The following is a 21,440-nucleotide window of genomic DNA, read 5'->3' as shown; positions in this document are numbered from 1 at the left end:
CATTTTATATCCAAAAGGTCAAGGGTAAGCTTTACTGTGACATCATTATGTTATGCAAAAACACTTTTCTGGTCATTGTTCGGCATCATATGTCAGGAACAGAAGCGGAGGCATTTGGTTAGATACTAAATTGGTGACACTAATCTTGGGTGTCCACCTTGAAACTGTGCTGATTGTATAGATCTGTGCTGCCGGGAGGAAGATGTTTGTAAAGCATCCATGTTTTCACAGACATGGATGTAAACTGTAACTGCACCTTGATGGATTTGTGGAGACATACAATTGCAAAGCAGTAATTCTAGTTTAAGGAAGTGACAGTTTTTCATAAAGTAACCACTGCTCTGAAGTAATGGGCTGGTCCCAGATTCTAAAGAAGGATTTGTATTCAAATAAACACAAGAAATTTGTGCTCTAGAGAAAGGATCAGCACTCAGTGAAAAACCTCCTAAGCCCTATGATAAGCTATTATGGCAAGGCTTAACTATACAGACCAGTGAGCAGTGATAACTAACATGTCTTTGGGGTCATCAGGTGGGAACCTCCTTTCACCAGTGTTTCATCTAGTTGGAGGAGGGTAGACAATGATCTCTGGCGTCCCCTAATGCCAGGTCTCACTGCTCCCCGCACCAACCCAATAACCTCCTTTACCTTACTTACACATGGCTTTCTCAGCCCAAACAGCACCGCCACCGTAACAATATTACTCGTTAAAACACTGAAAATATGCATGCAGGATACTGTTTATGTGACTGTAGCAGCCTGATGTCAGTACTAATGTGCTCTCTTGTATCTGTCTCTTGTTGTACAGTATTTTGTTTGCAGACATCGTGGGCTTCACACAGCTGTCATCGTCCTGTAGTGCTCAGGAGCTGGTCAAGCTGCTCAATGAGCTCTTTGCTCGCTTCGACAAACTTGCTGCAGTGAGTTTCACCCTGTTACCCGACAACAGTGATCTCATGACATTAACATCACAGGAATTACAAGAAATAATCAAATATTCTAACCGTTATACAGGCATTCTGAATTTTTACCCATCTTCAATTTGAATTCTTTGGCATTATTCTAAATTATTATGCATAGTCACAGTTGCATAAAAATAAATGATCCACTGATTTGGCCACTCATGATAATGCGTCCACAGCTAATCTTTCAAACTGCTAGGGCAGTGAGCCTCATATTTTGTGTGCATGTTTATGACTGTATGCACAAGGGCCTCTTGTAGTTGCAAAGATTCACAACTATTAAAAAGCCTTTCTAATTGACTGTTTCATGCTGTCATTGACTGTTGACTCCTCACTCCTCTTAACACGTTCTGGCCTTCGTTGTGGCTCAAAAATTGACATCCCTTTTTTTATTATTGTAAGAAATTCCTTGGACTCATTCACAAGTCAAAAACTGGTTTTATTTGAAAGAAATGTAATATTTACATCTAAGATAATAGAAAAATAGTAATAATATTAGGGGTGTCCCCGACTAAGAATTTTCATAGTCGAATCTGATTTGACAGATTTTTCCTTCAGCCGACTAATTGTCGAATCATGTTGTTTTCCCCCTCAATGATTAATGAGCTCATTTGCGTCAGTTTCTGCTCCAGAGAAAAGAGCTAAAACACCCAAATAAACAAATTTAATTCAAAGAAAGGCACTCTTGCGCGTCAGCCAAAAACACTAGATCGGTGCTCACAGCACAGGACAAAATAGTAGACACTAAATCAAGTGGGCCACTTCAAAAAATGACTGAACCCAAATGAAAGGAGGCTGGAGCACTTGATAAAATTGCAGAGCTTTTAATAAGGTGCAAACAAACTGACGTTTCGACGCTACTGCGTCTTCTTCAGAGTCAAGCAGGTATTGATAGAACAATGGCAGTTAAATACACACATCCTGAAACCAAACAGTCTCTCATTGGAAAATGAGGATGAGGGGAAATTAACCAATCCTGTTGAGGCACTCATCAGACAGAGGGTGTAAAGAATCAGCAATCCAAAACAGAAAACACACCCACAAAGAATAATGAAAAAAATAATAAAATAAAATAAAAATAAAAATACCAACAACCTGAAGATATACCCCATTTTGATTTGATTTTTTTTACATGTTTGAACGAACTCCTCCTAGGAATTTCGTCCAATTGACTGACCCATGCCGTAAACCCAACACGCCCCTTGTCATCTTTGCCGCTGTATAACTGTAAGGGAGCCAGGAGGGATGATTAGAAAAGGCGCAGCTGCGCTGTGTGCTGGCTGCGATCTGCTAATCACAGGCATTGCAGAACTGGAGCACTTTACCTGCCCGATTTTGTACTCTTGCAAATTTTTTTTCGATTTGGTCATTTTCCTTGATAATTATGCTTCTACTCAAGTAAGCAGGCTATGTAGTTAAATTGTTTATTGCCTTTGTGTGTTTCATTGTGTTTATTGTTGTTTACATAAAACCTAACAATGGCAGCATCATGCTGCTCCAGTGTGTGATTTTAGACAGCATGCTGGCATCACGGAATTTAAGAGGCATGTGAGGCAACAACAGCATCGGCCTCTAGTGTGACATATAACATATGCATCTGCAGCGCTTTACAAACAATAACAATGGTATTAATACGTCAATAACTATCCTTTACTGTCCCTGTTATATTGCAGCTGATCCTGTCCTCTGCTTGGGGGGAAGGAGCTCCTGGACCTCATTGTTTTCCCAATTTGCAGACATTTTCAGCCACTGTTGTTCCTCTTTGAGTTAGCTGCTAACTGCTATCAGCTGCTTTTTAAATCTCCTGCGATGGGTCGCAAGCATAACATGTTGTATAAAGGTCACACCCATCTTGTTCATGAGCCCATACTGCTGGTTATCCTGTTTATACAGACACCTTTTCAGTGCTGTTACTATCTCCTGTGGCAGCCCTAAGGTGAGACCACTTTGTCCCCCCCAGTCCGCGACCATACCCTATATAAAGAGCGGCAGCATAATGGTGCAATTTCCCCCCCTGAACAGGCAGTGTAAAAGAGCCTTATATTTCACATACAGTGCCTGTTAGCAGGAGAACTCAATCTGCTGTGTGCAACACTCTCTGCCTCCCTCAAAAAAAAGATGAGGTGTTTTGTTTCTGGGACACTTCTGTAACACACTACATCATGTCTGCTGGAATTACAAGAATTGTCTAGAGTGGCTACAATCACCTCTGGCAGCCGCTTGGTCACCTGGCAGAGATCTGCACTCGACTGTGTGCACTTTTCTATTTCTATATAAAACTCCAAATGGTTAAGGACCCTCCAGCTGACCTCTTCTCCTCTTACATCTAAACTCAGGCTACCTGCTGATGCAGAGTACTGGTGAGCTACCAGTGCTCTTTTTTTTCCAAATTTAAAATCTGGAAACTTTGTGTAGAATTGATTAAGACACATATTGCAAGGTGTAAGGTAACGTAAGCACAAGCTTTAACTACCCTTCAATTTGTTAACATTTTGGAGAAGATGAATACAACCTAGATATGGAATCATTCCTCTATCATTAACATGTTCCATCTTGTCGTCGTCGTCGTCGTCATCGTCGTCCTCTGCTTATCCGGGTCCGGGTCGCGGGGGCAGCAGCCTCAGCAAGGAAGCCCAGACAGTCCTCTCCCCAGCCACTTCCATCAGCTCTTCCGCGGGAACCCCGAGGCGTTCCCAGGCCAGCCGGGTGATGTAGTCCCTCTAGTGTGTCCTGGGGCGGCCCCAAGGTCTCCTCCCGGTTGGACATGCGCGAAACACCTCCCAAGGGAGGCGTCCGGAAGGCATCCTTACCAGATGCCCAAACCACCTCAACTGGCTCCTCTCGATGTGGAGGAGCAGCGGCTCTACTCCGAGTCCCTCCCGAATGTCTGAGCTCCTCACCCTATCCCTAAGGCTGAGCCCAGCCACCCTGCGGAGGAAACTCATTTCGGCTGCTTGTATTCGCGATCTCATTCTTTCGGTCACTACCCAGAGCTCGTGACCATAGGTGAGGGTTGGAACGAAGATCGACTGGTAAATCAAGAGCTTCGCTTTCTGGCTAAGCTCCCTTTTCACCACAATGGACCGGTTAAGCGCCCGCATCACTGCTGACGCTGCCCCAATCCGCCTGTCAATCTCCCGCTCCATCCTACCCTCACTCGTGAACAAGATCCCGAGATACTTAAACTCCTCCACCTGAGTAAGGACCTCCCCACTGACCTGGAGTGGGCAATCCACCCTTTTCCGGCTGAGGACCATGGCCTCGGACTTGGAGGTGCTGATTCTCATCCCAACCGCTTCACACTCGGCTGCGAACCGCCCCAGTGAGAGCTGGAGGTCACTGTTCGATGGAGCTAGGAGGACCACGTCATCCGCAAAAAGCAGGGACGAGATTCTCCCATCACCGAACCTGACACCCTCCACCACTCAGCTGCGCCTAGAAATTCTGTCCATAAAAGTTATGAACAGAACCGGTGACAAAGGGCAGCCCTGGCGGAGTCCAACCCTCACCGGGAACAGGTCTGACTTACTGCCAGCCACGCGAACCAGACTCATGCTCCTTCGGTACAGGGACTGGATGGCCCTTAGCAAGGGGCCACCCGCCCCATACTCCCGGAGCACCCCCCACAGGATGCCCCTGGGGACACGGTTGTAAGCCTTCTCCAAATCCACAAAACACATGTGGACTGGTTGGGCGAACTCCCATGCCCCCTCCAGCACCCTGGCGAGGGTAAAGAGCTGGTCCACGGTTCCGCGTCCGGGACGAAAACCACATTGCTCCTCCTTGATCTGAGGTTCAACTATCGACCGGACCCTCTTCTCCAGTACCCTGGAGTAGACCTTACCGGCCGGTAGGCTGAGGAGTGTGATCCCCCTGTAGTTGGAACACACCCTCTGGTCCCCTTTCTTGAAAATGGGGACCACCACCCCGGTCTGCCACTCCAGAGGCACTGCCCCCGATGTCCACGCAATGCTGCAGAGGCATGCCAGCCAAGACAGCCCTACAACATCCAGAGCCTTGAGATATCCTGGACGAATCTCATCCGCCGCCTCGGAGTTGTTTCACCACCTCGGCGACTAATGCCCCAGAAACGGACGACCCGCCCCTGAGACCCCCGTCTCTGTTTCCTCACTGGAATACGTGTTGGTGGGATTGAGGAGCTCCTCAAAGTATTCCTTCCACCGCCCGACAATGTCCCCAGTTGACGTCAGCAGCTCCCCGCCCCCACTGTAAACAGTGTGAGCAAGTTGCCGCCTTCCCCCCCTGAGGCGCCGGACGGTTTGCCAGAACCTCTTTGGAGCCGATCGATAGTCTTCCTCCATGGCCTCACCGAACTCCTCCCACGCCCGAGTTTTTGCCTCCACGACTGCCGCCGCCGCGCTCCGCTTGGCCCGCCGGTACCCGTCAGCTGCTTCCGGAGACCCACAGACCAACCATGCCCTGTAGGCCTCCTTCTTCAGCCTGACGGCTCCCCTCACCTCTGGTGTCCACCAGCGGGTTCGGGGATTACCGCCGCGACTGGCACCAGCGGCCTTGCGGCCACAGCTCGCAACCGCCGCCTCAACAATGGCAGAGCGGAACAAGGCCCATTCGGACTCAATGTCCCCCTCTGCCCTCGGGACGTGGTCGAAGCTCTCCCGGAGGTGGGAGTTGAAGATCATCTGGACAGGTTCTTCCGCCAGGCGTTCCCAGCAGACCCTCACTGTTCGTTTCGGTCTGCCAGGTCTGCGCGGCGCCTTCCCCCACCATCTGATCCAACTCACCACCAGGTGGTGATCAGTTGACAGCTCTGCTCCTCTCTTCACCCGAGTGTCCAGAACATATGGCCGCAGGTCAAATGATACGACTACAAAGTCGATCATTGACCTGCGACCTAGGCTGTCCTGGTGCCACGTGCACCGATGGACATCCTTATGTTTGAACATGATGTTAGTTATGGCCAAACTGCGACCTGCACAGAAGTCCAGTAACTGAACACCACTCGGGTTCAGATCGGGCAGGCCGTTCCTCCCAATCACGCCCCTCCAGGTCCCACTGTCATTGCCCACGTGAACGTTGAAGTCCCCCAGCAGAACAATGGAGTCCCCGGTTGGGGCACTGTCCAGCACCCGTCCCAGGGACTCCAAAAAGGGTGGGTACTCAGAACTTTTGTTCGGTGCATAAGCACAGACAACAGTCAGGACCCGTTCCCCGACCCGAAGGTGCAGGGAAGCAACCGTTTCGTCTACTGGGGTAAACCCCAATGTACAGGCAGAGAGTCTGGGGGCTATCAGAAAGCCCACCCCGGCCCTCCGCCTCTCACCCAGAGCAACTCCAGCGAAGGAGAGAGTCCAACCCCTCTCAAGGACTAGGGTTCCAGAGCCGGAACTATGTGTCGAGGTGAGGCCGACTATATCTAGCCGGTAGCGCTCAGCCTCTTCCACAAGCTCCGGCTCCTTCCCTGCCAGAGAGGTGACATTCCATGTCCCAAGAGCCAACTTCTGTAACCGAGGATTGGACCGCCAAGGCCCCCGCCTTGGTCTGCTGCCCAATCCACATTGCACCGAACCCATCTGGATTCTTCTACGGGTGGTGGGCCTGCAGGGGGACGAACCCATGTAGCCGGTTCGGGCTGGGCCATGCCCCATTTAAAATACCCTTCATGATGGTTATGATCAAGGATACGTGTACCCGGCCCGGAGGGTTACCGGGGCCCCGCCCTGGAGCCAGGCCTGGGGTTGGGGTCCGTGGGCGAGCGCCTGGTGGTCGTGCCTTCGCCCATGTTCCATCTCATTCGTTTAAAATGGAGACGTGAAATAAAACTACTTAATAAACGATATAAAATGTATTTGGAGTAATTGTTCAGTATTCTATATTGATCTTAAATGCCATTGATAACACCTCAGCTTCCACAGTAAGGCTCCATTCAGGCTGACTCATTCATCTGAAGGTCCATCAGTGTGGCAGGGAGTGGGGAGTCAATGGTGAGGGCAAAACCCCACCGAGTCACCCAGCAAGGTGCCATGTTGGCCAGTCACATATGTGCAAGTGCACATACAGTAGATTACTTTGTAATGTGAACACTGTATTTTTACTTTCTGCCTAGCAGTATCTATGACCAATAATAATATGCCGTGATAACTTGTCAGAGTAGTAAAATCCTGTCTGTGAGGAATACCCATTGCTGTGCAGTATTCTTCTGTCAGGGAAGCAAATCCTAGGATAGTAAAGCATTGACCTGCCCAACCCTTCTCTGAATGGTTGGAACGCGTTGCCTTTGTTGGTTGGATTGGTTAGATTTAGGCAAGAGAAGTAAGACAGGTTAGGGTTAGGGTAAGAATGTCCTAGGAAATGCAAATTTCTGTCAGGAAGGCCTTAAAATTCATGAATCTGTTACTCAAACAGGACTTCCTGTCTCATCAGTTCCCTCACCAACACAGCCCCCTGTGTGTTTATTTTAGTCTTAACTAAAGGTCCACCTCTGCTCTCACATTAAAACGTACTTGTAGTGAAGCTCATGCAGGAAGTGATAAGTAACAGCTTATCGTAACTCATCAATGTTAGTTTACCAGAGCGAATGAATGGGGCAGAAGAGAAAACCTGTTGTGTGCATGTGAGGCAGGTATCTGTCAGGATTTGGGCCGATCACAAACACACAGAATAGGGCGGGGCGGCTGTGGCTCAGAGGTAGAGTGGGTCATCCACCAGTTGAAAGATCAGTGGTTCGATTGCCTCAGCCACCTGTGTGTGAATAGGTGAATGTGACTCGCAGTATAAAAAGCGCATTGAGTGGTCGGATGACTAGAAAGGTGCTATACAAATGCAGGTCCATTTACCATTTACCATTTACAGGGCAGATGTGTGCATCCCTAAAAACAATTTCAAAGGTTGTCCATTCCTTCATGTTTATTACTGCTGAAAAAGACAGAAGGATTAAGATGAAGATCCCCCAGTCTGCTCTTTGCATGTTCTGGGGACCATCTCTCTCTCTAAACCTCATCTACCCTGTCAGAAATATCACCAGCTGAGGATCAAGATCCTGGGGGACTGCTATTACTGTATCTGTGGGCTGCCGGACTACAGGGAGGACCACGCTGCGTGTTCCATCATGATGGGTCTGGCCATGGTGGAGGCCATCTCGTGAGTACTGGGATGAGGGGGTCAGGACCGGGAGAGAACAGCCTTAGATAACTTTGTTCAACAGCTACACTTCGATGTGCTGCTGTGGGTTAATCACTTGGTCCACAGTGTGGAATTGATCACGCTGATGGAATATTATTGACTTCCTGTGGAACATCTGTGAAATAAAGTGAACTGAACAATGAGAGGTCATTAAGCTCAAATGGATTCTGGTCAGACTCCAGATGAGTATACATGAATGGATTTATTTAGTTTGATGTGTCTTGATGCTGTAAATTAGGTATAAACAGAGACAGTGTTTACCACAGGCTGGGATATATGTGTGGAGTCATGATAGTCAGTACTTTAAAACAGAAAAGAGAGCTGGATTTATGAACATGACAAAAACAGATGCTAGTTGTGATTCCTGTTGCTTTTGATTAATGTGGTTGCTTATTTAAACCAACCACAGGTATGTCCGAGAGAAAACCCAAACCGATGTTGACATGCGGGTTGGAGTGCACAGTGGTACAGTCCTAGGTGGAGTGCTGGGTCAGAAGCGTTGGCAGTACGATGTCTGGTCCACAGATGTCACTGTGGCCAACAAAATGGAGGCTGGAGGGATACCAGGGTAAGAACAGACTACTCCATGTAGTACCTCTCTTTTTGGTCAAGGTTTTAAAATAAAGTTGTCAATCCACTCTTGGAACAATGTTTATGTCATAACATCTTTAAACTGTTCAGATTCCTCATTCATTCCAACTCACATAATTAGGATGTCTCGGTCTATGATCTGACTCCACCCAAGTGCACAGACTTAATTGATGGGAATCACAGCACTCTACATTATCTAAAGAGGACTGCAGTAGAGCTGTGACGCCTTTTTAAACAGGCATTGCCGACCTTGAGGCAAGGTGGAAGCATAAGACATGTTTCAGACTATAAATCATATTGCTAAAGTACATAGTTTGTGTTAAAACAGTTTTCACAGTGAACATGAGATGTTATAAAACACTAAAATACTTAAAAATGTCTAAAAAAAATAATAATATGAAAGATTTGTAGCCTTTACTCTGGATTTTTCTAAAATACCTGTCCTCTGGAATGTAAAAGTATCCTAATCAAAAAACAAGTTTTCTGCTAATGATTTGTAAGTAAATTTAGAGAATAAATCCACAATTACATATTTTTGTGTTTGGTAAATAATTCAGCTCTGAACAGGTTCAGCCCATTTGTCATAGGTATCTGGTTTTGAAATAAAAGTAAAAGTTTTAAAAACAATTTTAAATCAACTTTTTCTCACTCATTATATTTATTAACCACTTTGCTTTTGCGTATTTACCTGCCCTCTGTATCCACCAACTCCACTGACATTTCAGAAATTCCTGATTTAATGAAATTCATGATGTGAAATGAACTAACATTTTTATTTATTTTAAATGAGTGAATCATGAAATATAAGACATTTTATAAATCTAAACCTTTCTATTTCTTTTTTTGTTGGCCCCAACAAGCTGTAAACACAACAAACTTGTTAGTAAACAGTTGTTCACTCACTCATCCAGCCGACAGAGTAACATAAGCATTCATTTGGAGTTCTGTGTCCACCTGATAAACCTAGGTTCACTATTCACTCACTCACTCACTCACTCACTCACTCACTCACTCACTCATTCAATATAGCTGCGTTTCCACCAAAAAACTTTGAGTGTAGTACCTTTACAACCTCACAGACGTTCACATAGACTGTAGATCTGTTCAGCATTTCCAACATAGACAGTACTCTTAAATGTGGGTGGGGTTGTTGTAAGTCACTGCTCTGTTGAGCTCTGGCTGTATTTCCTCATCACCGGTGACACAGATGGAAGTCTGCACCTTGGTTATCGTCCACAGGACAGGGTCGGCACACAGACATAAAAAGAACAGACTGCAGTGAGAGTCTCTCTTGATGAGATATTTCAAAAAATAGTGTGTTTGTGCATTTAGTCCTTCTCAGGCAAGCACAGGGGTTTAGTGTTGCTCGGGCGCAGTTCACATAATCTGGTTGAAATTCATAAATGTAACATGAACAGCATTATAGGTAAGGTAAGCACAACAAGAAACAACATGCAAACAAGTCCATTAGGCATGCCTCAGCAGTTCAAAGAAAAGTTTTTATGTTGAAGTTTAGACCCTTTGGTGCTAGGGTGTCGAGTGTATAAATCCAGTATAACTCTCCCCTCAAAAGTAGAGAGTCCACATCCCCTCCCCTGCACGGGATTTTTACATAGTCAATTCTAATGTATTTTAAGGAGGATACACTGTGGCGAGCTTGTGCAAAGTGGACAGCAACAGGAGTGGATGGGTCATTGTTTCGGATTGCACATCTGTGTTCAGTGATCCTGGTTTTTAAAGGTCTTGTTGTTTTGCCAATGTAGGCTAGGTCACAAGGGCACTGTAACATGTAAATGACATTTTTTGTTTTGCAGGAGATGATGCTGTTGATGTGAAATCTCTTTCCAGAGTAAGGGTGGTTGAAAGTATGTGTTTTGTAGGTAAAGTTACATTGTTGACAGTTTCCCCCGGTCTGATTTGAGACAGAAAGTGTGAGGCGACAGGAGGATCATACCAATCAACGGACTGCAATGTTTCTAGCGCCATCTTTTAGTACCAGATCTGTGTGCTAGGTATCCCAACAGAGGGGTGGTCAAAAAAGGGGATGGTTCCATTGGTACCATCCACAACTCTTGCCAACGGAAATGGAAAAATAACTGTTTTAATTTGTACTGTACTGAATTAAACTGAACTGGACTGCTTGCTTTATTAGAGCTTTCTCACTGAAAACAGCTGCCTGCTGCTGGAAATTAAGTTGATGAAAGAGATCAAAATACTAATCCAAAAGAAAATAATATAATTGAGCACGGATGTTTATTTTTTACCACACAGATGTTACTAGCATTTCCCTGAACTCTAAACTGCATCTTATTATATATGTTCAGATATCATGTCATAAATTGAGGATGTTCCTAATGACTAATTTTCCTGACGTTAAAACTTAGATTGGTCGACTAGTCTAAAAGTATAAAATACTAAAAACAGTTAAAATTGAACACACTTTAATTAGTCCATGGGCTAGAGCCCAAAATTTCACTTGTCGGCACCACTCAAGGTGGCAAAACTTTGTAATAATTTATGAAAATGTCTATGTCTGTAGATGATATTTTGGTATGATAGACATTACTGAGTGGCAGCTGTGTCACAGTAACCAGCTCATGAAGGGAACCACCCCTAAAGTAAACTGCATTTTAGACATAGTATGTGTCAGGAAAAAAAGAGAAGTAATTTGTGACAATATACTTTGGAGTAATTTTGTATTTTCAAAAAGAAATACGTTTTTTCTTTGTTTCATAAAACATTGAAAAAAAAATCCAATTGTACAAAATGTAGAACAATACACTTTACTCACTCACTCACACAATGATTCTGTAAGCACACACTACTCAGGTAGATACATACATCTCCAGATGTACTTGGACACTTCATCAGTGAAGTACTTGGGGGTCATAGGGTGTTTTGGGTCTCGTAACTTCAAACCCCCTCACCCAGGCGACTTGACCGGGAGTAATCAATTCCCGGCCTGTGTCCAAGAGGCATCAGTCCACTGCTTGTCCCTAATAATCCAGAGCCATCTCTGCCTTCACTGCAGTTGCTGAGGCTCTGCTGATAGCTTTCCTTTTGTGTGCTCCAGTGATGCCCAGGAGGCTGTAGGCCTTGCATATTGATCTTCCCGCAGAGCCCCTGCTCCCCACTTCAATGGGCATGCACCGTGCATGCCACCCCTGTCTGCGGCAATCCTCCGCCAGCTCTGCACACTTCTCCTTCTTCCTTCCACTACTGTCCATCCAGGTCCCGCCTGTCCTTGCCTTTTAGATTGCTATAGCTGGTAGCTGGTTGTTGGAATGCTACCCAATGCTGCATGGCCGGGTGCCACAGATCCCACCAGAGCTCTTTGACGAAGCCTGCTCCACTGCCTCCTGCCCCTGAACAATCAAAGAGCAGATATAAGAACGGAGCATGCCTAACATGGCTTTATAGATAAACAGGTACCAGTGACTGAGCCTTCGCATAATCAGTGAGGGCCAGCCAATCCTGGAATACAGAGTACAGTGATGAGTCAGTATTGCACAGTTTGTGACAAATCTCAGAGCACTGTGATACGCAGTGTCCAACATCCTCAAACAATGGGCTGGAGCGTTCATATATAAAATATCACCATAATCAAGAAGTGGTAAAAAGGTTGCAGAAATTAGTTTCTTTCTGGCCTCAAAGGAGAAACAGCTCTTGTTTCTAAAATAAAATCCTAACTTCAACCTTAGCTTTTTAAGAAGATTATTCCTGAGGTTTAGAAGACAGGCAGTTGTCTATCCATATGCCCAGATATTTATAGCAGGAGACAATCTCTAGTTTCTTCCCTTGAGTTGTAACAATATCTAGGCCTAGGACATAGGCTGATTTCCATATTTTTGGAATCGAATTAGAGTTAACTGAAAGGTTAAAAAGATAAGTCAGAGGTGGTGCAATAAAATCTGCAGCTATTTTTAAGAAAAAAGGGTTCCAAGTTGTCAGGGCCAGCAGGTTTCTCAGGATTTAACTTGTTTAAGGCTTCATGTACATCAGCAACCGAAAATGGAGAAAAGCGGAAAGGTTCATCTGTGCCACTTTGGACAGGATCAGGAACTGAAGTGTACACAGAAGCAGAGTCAGAAACGGAGTCGAACACTGAGCTACAAGATACAAAATGCTCATTAAAACAGTTCAGCATAGTGGGTCTGTCAGATATAGTGCCAGATTCTGTGGCAATACAGGGGGGCAATTCATTTTGATTTCCACTGACAGATAAAGCTTTAATGGCTTTCATTCAAGTTTTCAGTGGTAACAGAAAGAAAATACCTAGATTTAGAACTTTTAACTTGAGATGTATAACTATTTTAGTTGCCTAAAATGGAGCCAGTCAGTCTCAGAGTCTGTCTTTCTAGCCTTCGCCCAGGCCTTATTTCTTTTGTGCAGAAGACTAGATTATTCTGCTGTAAACCAGAGGTTATCTTGGCCCTTCACTCTAAACTTATGCAGAGGTGCATGTTTGTCTATTATTTCCTTGAAACCTTGATAAAAATATGACCAAGCAATTTCAATATGATCAATTAAATAAATTTTGCTCCACTCAAAATAAAACAAGTCAAATAAAAAACCTTGTTCAACAAAGTGCTTAGTGTCACGTTTAATAATGATGTGTGGGTTACATTTCTGAACCTTTGTGTCTGTAATTGTAGCCACAACACAGTGGTCACTAACATCATTAGCAAATACTCCCACAGCAGAGTATTTATGAGGGACATTTGTCAAAATGACATCAATCAAAGATGACTTACTGGCACATTCAATGTTAGGATGGGTGGAACTATCCACAATCTGAGTAATGTTTAATGAGACACCAAGGTCCTTTAAGTCCTCTGACACAGACGTTAACCAGTCCAAGTTTAAGTCACCAAGTAAAACAATTTCCTTGTTTTCAAGTTGATGTAAAAGGCTTGACAAAAATCAGAGACTCACTGACAGCTGAAGGGGGCCTGTAGCAGCCAACCGCGGTAACTACAAGGCCCTTAGACACCTCAAAATTTAACGCCAAAAATTCAAATTGTTTACCAATTGATTTAGATACCAACAAGGATGCACACAACTTATTTTTCCACATAAATGGCAACACCACCACCTCTCTTAGGTTGGTCAGTATGATATATATTGTAACCATTTATGGAAATGTCAGAGTCAGAGATAGATTTGGTAAGCCACGTTTCTGATAAAACAATAATGTCAGCATCAGTAGATTCACCCCAGATCTGAATAAAATCAAGTTTGGATAACAAACTACATACATTAAGGTGAAGGAGGCCCAAACCGGATCTTGACTTAAAGTCAGCCGAAGATGCAATCTGGCTGCAATTAGTCGGACCAGGGTTTAGCTGCACGTTACCAGAAAGCAATAATAACAAAAAAATCAGGCATCTTCTTCTTAAAGTCAAAGCACACAACGCATCCTTTGTCTTAACATGATTAGCAAAGTACAAAAGCATGTCAGAGTTCAAGAAGCAGTCCTGAAGAACCATAATGGAAGGATATCGAACACAACAACCAAAGTTAAATGAGGTAGTCGGCTCGGATAACAAAATAAAATGGAATTGTTTGTGTAACACATTAGAACCTTTATAAGGAACACTCACCACAGGTGACAAGACAGTCATGAGTCCACTCAGCTCCTCATGTTGAGAGTACTTTTCAGAATTCAACACAGACATGAGGCAGAGAAGAACCAGGATATGAGCCATTTTCACAGCTCCACCAGCCATCACCAAACAATAGATAAGGCCTCAGGCTGCAGAGCAGGGTGGATGGTGAGGGCCTCAGGCTGCTGAGCAGGATGGATGGTGAGGGCCTCAGGCTGCCGAGCAGGATGGATGGTGAGGGTCTCAGGCTGCAGAGCAGGGTGGATGGTGAGGGCCTCAGGCTGCTGAGTAGGGCGGATGGTGAGGGCCTCAGGCTGCGGAGCAGAGTGGATGGAGTAGGCCAGGCAGATGCAGAATGCTGTAGTTCCTGGCTAAAGTCAAGCCCCACAATAGCAGGTGCTGGGTCTCAGTTTTCCTTGCTGCAGATCTGGGCTAAAGACTAGCCACACTGCAGCAGCTCCCAAAAACTCAGAGCAGCCCACAAACAGCAGATCAAACCTCTGAGCAGGTGGAGTAGGCCAGAGCAGGGTAGCTTCCCAAAAAAGATAAAAAAAATATGCACAATCCACAGAGCTGGATGTATACTTCTAAGGGCTGGTAAAACAGCAGTAAAAGAGCTTGAGTGAAAAGTGTGGAAAGATACTAAAAACCAAGTAAAACTACTTGTAACAGACAAACACACAACAGAGACTTCACAGAGACACTAGACATGCTGCCATCTTGGATCTTGGTTTGCTGCTCTGATGGATGCATGTCCTTTAGGGTGCAGTCAAAGACTTTCCCCGAGGCTCTTCACAGGTTTCACTATGACGGATGGGATTTGGGTTCCTCCAAGGTAGAAATGAAACAGGTCTGTCACTTTCCCTCTTCTCAGAACCAAGGACCTTGAATCCATCTGCTTCCCGGGACTGGCATAGATATTACTGTCAGATCATCCATTAAGGCTCTGATGGGGGGTTGCCGGACTCCCAACCTGATTTTGGGTCCTCTACACTGTGGCGTACACTCTCTGACTGGCATATTTATGGCCAGAGCAAATAGGGTCACTAAAGTTGTACATCCAGTCATAATACCTTTCTTGAGATGCTGGTCAGATGTTACTGTCCCAGAAGTGGACCTCAGATTAAAGTTGATATAATAATCCATGATGAAGTTCTCGATGTTGCTCAGGACATGATGCCGCACCACTAGCTTGTGTGGTATGGAGCCACATTGGCTAGGTCAAGTCATAGCACAGCCAGGTCCCCTTTCCCTTCTCGAGCCTCACTGATCAGTTGCGTCACTGTGTTCCAGGCAGCCTGGGACCTCCGGGATCCCCCCTTTATGCACTGAGAAGTTAGAGATTCTCTGTCAGCCAGCAGGAGACAGTACTGAAAAATATCCTCGCCTCGACATTGAGCAGGGAAATGGTCCTAAACTGCTCAATGCCAGTTGACTTTTCTTCCTTTGGCACCCACACTCCTGCGAATCTCCATTGTTGGGCTACCTTTCCCTTCCTCCAGAACGCCCTCAGTATCTTCCACAGGCGGTGTGTGAGCTTGGGGCACCTCTTGTGCACCAGGTAGGGCACATCGTTGGGTCCCAGCGCTGAGCTAGTTCTCACAGCCTTGATCACAAATTGGATTTCCTTCCAACTGGGGTCCTTGGTGTTAAAGTCGGTGGTTGGTGCTGGTGGGTTGATAAGGGTTTTGCATTCTCCTAGGTCTTCCTCCCATGCTGCATGACTGAAGTTGAGATAGAGATGGTTGTCATTCTCCCCTTTTGAGCATGTGAGGTGTCTGGTGCGCTTCTGGCCCAGCAGCTGTTTAGTAAACCCAAGGGTTTGCAAGGAAGGCAGCACGCTGGATAGCTCTTTCCTTAGTCCGCCTCCTGTGCCACTCTGCTGCCGGATAGTGTGAAGTCTTTTCCTCAGGATGCTGCATAGTTCTGCTAGCCCATGCTTCTCGTCTTAGTTTACCCCCTTGAAATGCTTTCTAAAGAGTCGTAGTTCTTGTCTCAGCTGTGTGATCTTGATTGCTCTGCAATTCTTGGACTACTGGCTTTTGGTGCATCCCTTCTCTTCTGTACTGACCCTTTCCGTGGTGATGCTGACCATCACGATTGCCATTGTTTGGAATGTTCTGTCCACCCCCCACCCTTCATGGTGGCTTCCAGAATACCACCCACATCGTCATCAAATTGGCACCATTCATTCCCTCTGCTGGCTGGAGGGCCACTTAAAGCGCAGTAGATGTTTTGTTACTCACAGTATTTCCATAAATAATGTGCAAACCAGCATGCTCTTTGCTTCACCCAGTGCAACTGACTGTTCATCAAGGTAAGCATTTTATCTGAACTTTAAAAACTATGCAAAAGATACCTTAGTTTTTAGAATTTTAACATGTTGAACACCAAAGGTTAAGGCTAAAGATAAACACAACTTTTGCATTTGTTCTAGCTGGCAAAGTGGAAACTACTACCACAGAAAGTGGTAGTAGCAGTTTTCTTTTCTTTTGCAAGGATTCCATTAAGATCTTTCTTTATAGTGAAGACACTTTCTGTGGTAGTAGCTTTCTGGAATCTGACCCTCAGGAATGTCTTTTGCCAGTTCCAAAACTGGTACATGATTCCGTATCAAAGCTGCCCTAAGCAGAAATTTCCAGGAGACAACACTTTGTGCTGAAACCAGCTTATTTCTATCATCAGAACAGTGGATGATGCACTCCATCCGTGTTTTTTTAAAATAGTGGGCTGTTACTTGCTTGTTCACTGGTGACCATATTCAGGCAGTTTTCAGCTGCAATATACAACCACAAATCATAATTACTTTGATGCAAACCCCTAATTAATCTCTCAGTACTCTGGTTCCACATTCACAGCAACAGTGTGACAACCTACAAGTAAAAGTAACATTGATAAAGGATCAAAATAATCCTAACCAGTGTTAACTAAATTAACTACTATAAAGCTTAAATTGAAAGCCAAGTCCCAAATAGACTTACCCTTTAAAAGATAGCTCAGTTGTCACCAGTCTCTCACACATCTTTGGCTAGCTAGCTTGCTGACTCACTCACTTCTTTGCCAGCTGGAACAAATGTAAATGTTGTGTTATCTTTGGCCTAAACCATTGGTGTTCAACATGTTAAAATTCTAAAAACTGAGGTATCTTTTGCATAGTTATTAAAGTTTGGATAAAATGCTTACCGTGATGAACAGTCAGCTACTAAAAACTACTTCAAATGAGTAATTAAATGAGAGAGATTTCGGTCAGAGTCATTCTTCTAACTTACGGCTCGTAATAACATCTCACAATGAAAAGTGTGGGTATAATATGCATTTCCTTAATCCTTAGAGTCCTGTGAGTATTCCAGTTTCTGAGTTTTGTCTCCCTGATGTTTCTAGATGCCACAAGGCTAAAAGAAAAAATATAATTTAGGTAAAAATTGTGAAACAATTTATGTCATTGACTGTTTAAAGGGCTACAGTTACCTCAGTATTTGTCAGAAGGATTCACAGTTGGGCTTGAGTGAAAGCCAACAATGTCCCCTTTAAAATGACACCAAACACAATATAATAAAACACTGAAAAATGTCTTGACCATGAGTCTAAACTGGGATATGCACCAGCGTCTAAAATGCAATTTACTTTAGGGCGTGGTTCACTTCATGGGCTGGTTACTGTGACACAGCTGCCACTCAGGAATGTCTATCATACCAAAATATCATCTACAGACATGGACATTTTCATAAATTATTACTAAGTTTTACCACCTTGAGTGGTACTGCAATCTGGTCTGGCCCATGGACTAACTCTATCAGGTTAAACATTGTCTGAAAAAAAATGTCAGATGTAAGAGATTTGGGATTGATTGTCCAGTTTTTAAATGACCAAATTGAGTGTAATGCTGCTGCAGTGGTACTGCATTGTGGTACTGCACATTGTGCCACAAAACATGCCAAAACTCAGTAAATAAAAATTAACAAATAACAATTATTTGCTGTGTATATAATCTCCAGACTCATCTCCATTTAAACACACACATATGCATGACAAAGTAACCAGTGTGTGAGTGTGCATGCAATGTGCACGTGCACACACACGCACACACACACACACATCCTGGCTTTTCCAAATCTCCTGTGTGCCCAAAAGCACCTCTCTCGTTCAGCCTACCAAGAAGACATCCAGCTGGCAGAAGTGTGGGAGGTTCAGACTTTCTGTGTTGAATGTCCGCAGATGGCTGTGGACTTGTATCAAGTATCAATGGCGCATGTGATTCTAGCCAATGAGTCTGAAAGGGCACAAGTGTGTTTGTCTGCGTGTGAAAGAGACAGACAGGGACGGCTGTTGATGGTCAGAGCCACTGGTTAGTCTCACATGCCAACCCAAACTCCTCCCATTTTTCTCTGGGTATCTTTATAATACGTTAAACCAACCAGTATTTCTTGTGCCAACTAGCAAGGTTAGCAACATTTAATCGACTTGTTGACTAATTGTGCACATCCCTACTATACATTTCTACAGTAACAGAAGAAAATACACTGCCACAACCAAACATCTCCACCCTGTGTTGTTCTTAAAAGAATACTTTACACACAGAATGACCATTTGTAGCGCAGGCTTTCAGTTACTCACCTCGTTACCTTGAATTGAAGAAAACTTTGCCTCCAACATTCTTCATGAATTGAAGTCATCCAGTTGTATGCTCAGTAGTCCCCAAACACATTTTTGCTAAAATGTTATATTATAGGGCTTCACGATGGTGTGGTGGTTAGCACTCTCGCCTCACAGCAAGAGGGTTGCCAGTTCCATCCCGGGCGCGGGAGCCCTTCTGTGTGGAGTTTGCATGTTCTCCCCGTGTCAGCGTGGGTTCTCTCCGGGCACTCCGGCTTCCTCCCACAGTCCAAAGACATGCAGATTGGGGACTAGATTAATTGATAACTCTAAATTGTCTGTAGGTGTGAATGTGAGCATGAATGGTTGTCTGTCTCTATGCGTCAGCCCTGCGATAGTCTGGCGACCTGTCCAGGGTGTACCCTGCCTCTCGCCGAATGTCAGCTGGGATAGGCTCCAGCCCCCCCGCGACCCTCAAGAGGATGAAGCGGTTAGAAGATGAATGAATGAATGAATGTTATATTATAAAAACCCTTCTGTCTATGAGTGCTGCGTTCTAAGTGTGCCTGAGCACACACCTGCATATGAGCTCTGCTTGAACAGAGTTCAAATGCACATGCGTTCTTAAGCAGCTACTTGGCTGTGCATGAGACTGTTTGCACTGAAGTGTTTTCAATCAGAACATTTAAGTGAAAATGCATGTGTTTAGGAAGTACTGAGCATACGACTGGATAAATGAGATATTGATTATACTTCTTGAGTTGTGTGAGCGTTTGTAAACTGAGGTTTTGATGTAGTTTTGCTGATGTTAAATGCAGTTCCTGCTTGCTTCAGTTCCTGAAGAATGTTTTCTGTTTTTGGATTCTTCATTCAGTATGGAAGCATGCAAGAAAAACAAAGCTTTCTCAATGAATTCAAGGTAACATGCAGTGAGTAAGTAACTCACAAATGGTCATTTCTTTAAATCTAATATATTAACACTGTGTTCATTAGATAGAAAGTAGTTGCAATACATCACTCTGTATATGAGCATTGTAAATTCATGGAGGGGGATTTGACTGAATGCATACAGTGACATTCTACATCTTAAAATGATTAAGAAACGATTCATGGCTCCATGAAGTCTACAGTTACCTGTCTAATCTTTGACCCATCTGTATGTGTGGACCAGTCGTGTTCACATCTCACAGAGCACCATGGAGTGCCTTCATGGTGAGTTTGATGTGGAGCCAGGGAACGGAGGTGACCGCTGCGACTACCTGCGGGAGAGGGGCATCGAGACATATCTGGTAGTTGTTCCTAAAGGACCTGTGGGGAAGAATGGCATCAATGGTGTTGTGAGTCAAACCTGCTACACTGCTTATATTTGGATATTCAAATGTTTGTCTTGTTTTCCACCAGCTGATGCACAGAAAAAGTGATGAAATGTTACAGTTAAAATCACAAGTCTGTAAGCTTTTTCATAGTAATCACTCAGCACTTCCTGTTTGCTTGTTTCGCATTAGAAGCTGTCTGTCACCTCTTCCAATGGAAACTCCCCACTGTTGATCAATACCTCAGAGTGTAATGGCAGTGTTAACACAGCCTGCACCACACCAGAGGAACCAGAAGAGCTGGACACCAGGGTAAGCAAGAAAATATCTCTAAAGCCCAGTTTAGATAAAGATTTGTGATGAGACCAAACTGTTTTAGAACGTTGCAGAGAAAAGTTGCAGCTGTGTAAACTGGCCAGTCTGAGCTCGACACAAGCCGGCTGATGTTGTCACCTGCAACTCAGCTGGTCAAATTGCTGGCGGGTGGTTTTTAGAACGTAAGTCTGGTCACCCGTTTTAACAGCCAATCAGCTTGTAGTGAAGTCCACTGGTCAAGTTAAAAGGACTGCTGCAGCAGGTGCTCCGTTCCTGCCAAGCCCTCTGTTTCCGTCCTCACAGTGTGCCGGTGTCAGACGGTAGGTCACTGCTGCTGTTTGCTGTATGTACTTATGCGTTGCAAAGCTTTGGTCTGAAGATCTAAGCTAAGGTCTAAGATTAGAATTAGAATGACAATATAATGTACTGTAGCTAGAGTCTCACTGGCACCACCCAAAAAGCAGCAGTTTTTAACAATTCACAACGCTGGACTGTCAAAAAATAGAAATATATTAGTATTGATGATTTAGCTATTGTTAGGGCCTAGCCACAACAGGATTTATAAGAGTGACATTTCTGACCAAAATGGGTTGTTTTCAGTGGAATCCCTCAGATTAGTGCCATTGCTTGCCAAGGCAAAGTAAATCTCATGCAGCTTTTATATAAATTTCTACTGTGGTGAACTTTGACACATAAATTTGTCCTGTTGGAAACCGTCTGGGCTAATGTTAGCATGTTCCTGTTTAGATAGCATGTTTCTGGCTATAGTAGCTCACCAACTAACCTTATGAGTAGTTGCTACATCACTAAGCCTTCATCACCATATACTTTGTGAGGACACAATTTCTTTTTGCCAGTGTCTGATCTCTTGAGGAACAGAGTTGTACTTGAAGTGGAGC

At 44.5% G+C, this 21,440-nt stretch overlaps 1 protein-coding gene across 5 annotated transcripts in view; it reads left to right on the top strand.

Annotated features, from left to right (window-relative positions):
• Positions 1–21,440, top strand: part of adcy3a (adenylate cyclase 3a) — a 120,183-nt gene that overhangs the window by 44,153 nt on the left and 54,590 nt on the right. For 4 of the 5 annotated variants that reach the window (XM_049583121.1, XM_049583122.1, XM_049583123.1 and 1 more), the window contains exons 5-9: positions 809–920; positions 7,954–8,081; positions 8,533–8,691; positions 20,085–20,250; positions 20,419–20,538. In XM_049583121.1, coding sequence (XP_049439078.1) covers positions 809–920; positions 7,954–8,081; positions 8,533–8,691; positions 20,085–20,250; positions 20,419–20,538 — 685 coding nt within the window. The remainder of the gene's footprint in view (positions 1–808; positions 921–7,953; positions 8,082–8,532; positions 8,692–20,084; positions 20,251–20,418; positions 20,539–21,440) is intronic. The other variant, XM_049583120.1, reaches the window with a different exon arrangement.

This window comes from Epinephelus fuscoguttatus, linkage group LG8 (genome assembly GCF_011397635.1).
Source record: "Epinephelus fuscoguttatus linkage group LG8, E.fuscoguttatus.final_Chr_v1".
Lineage (NCBI taxonomy): Eukaryota > Metazoa > Chordata > Actinopteri > Perciformes > Serranidae > Epinephelus > Epinephelus fuscoguttatus.
Note: the sequence above shows the minus strand (reverse complement) of the source record. Positions and strands in the feature narration are given on the sequence as shown.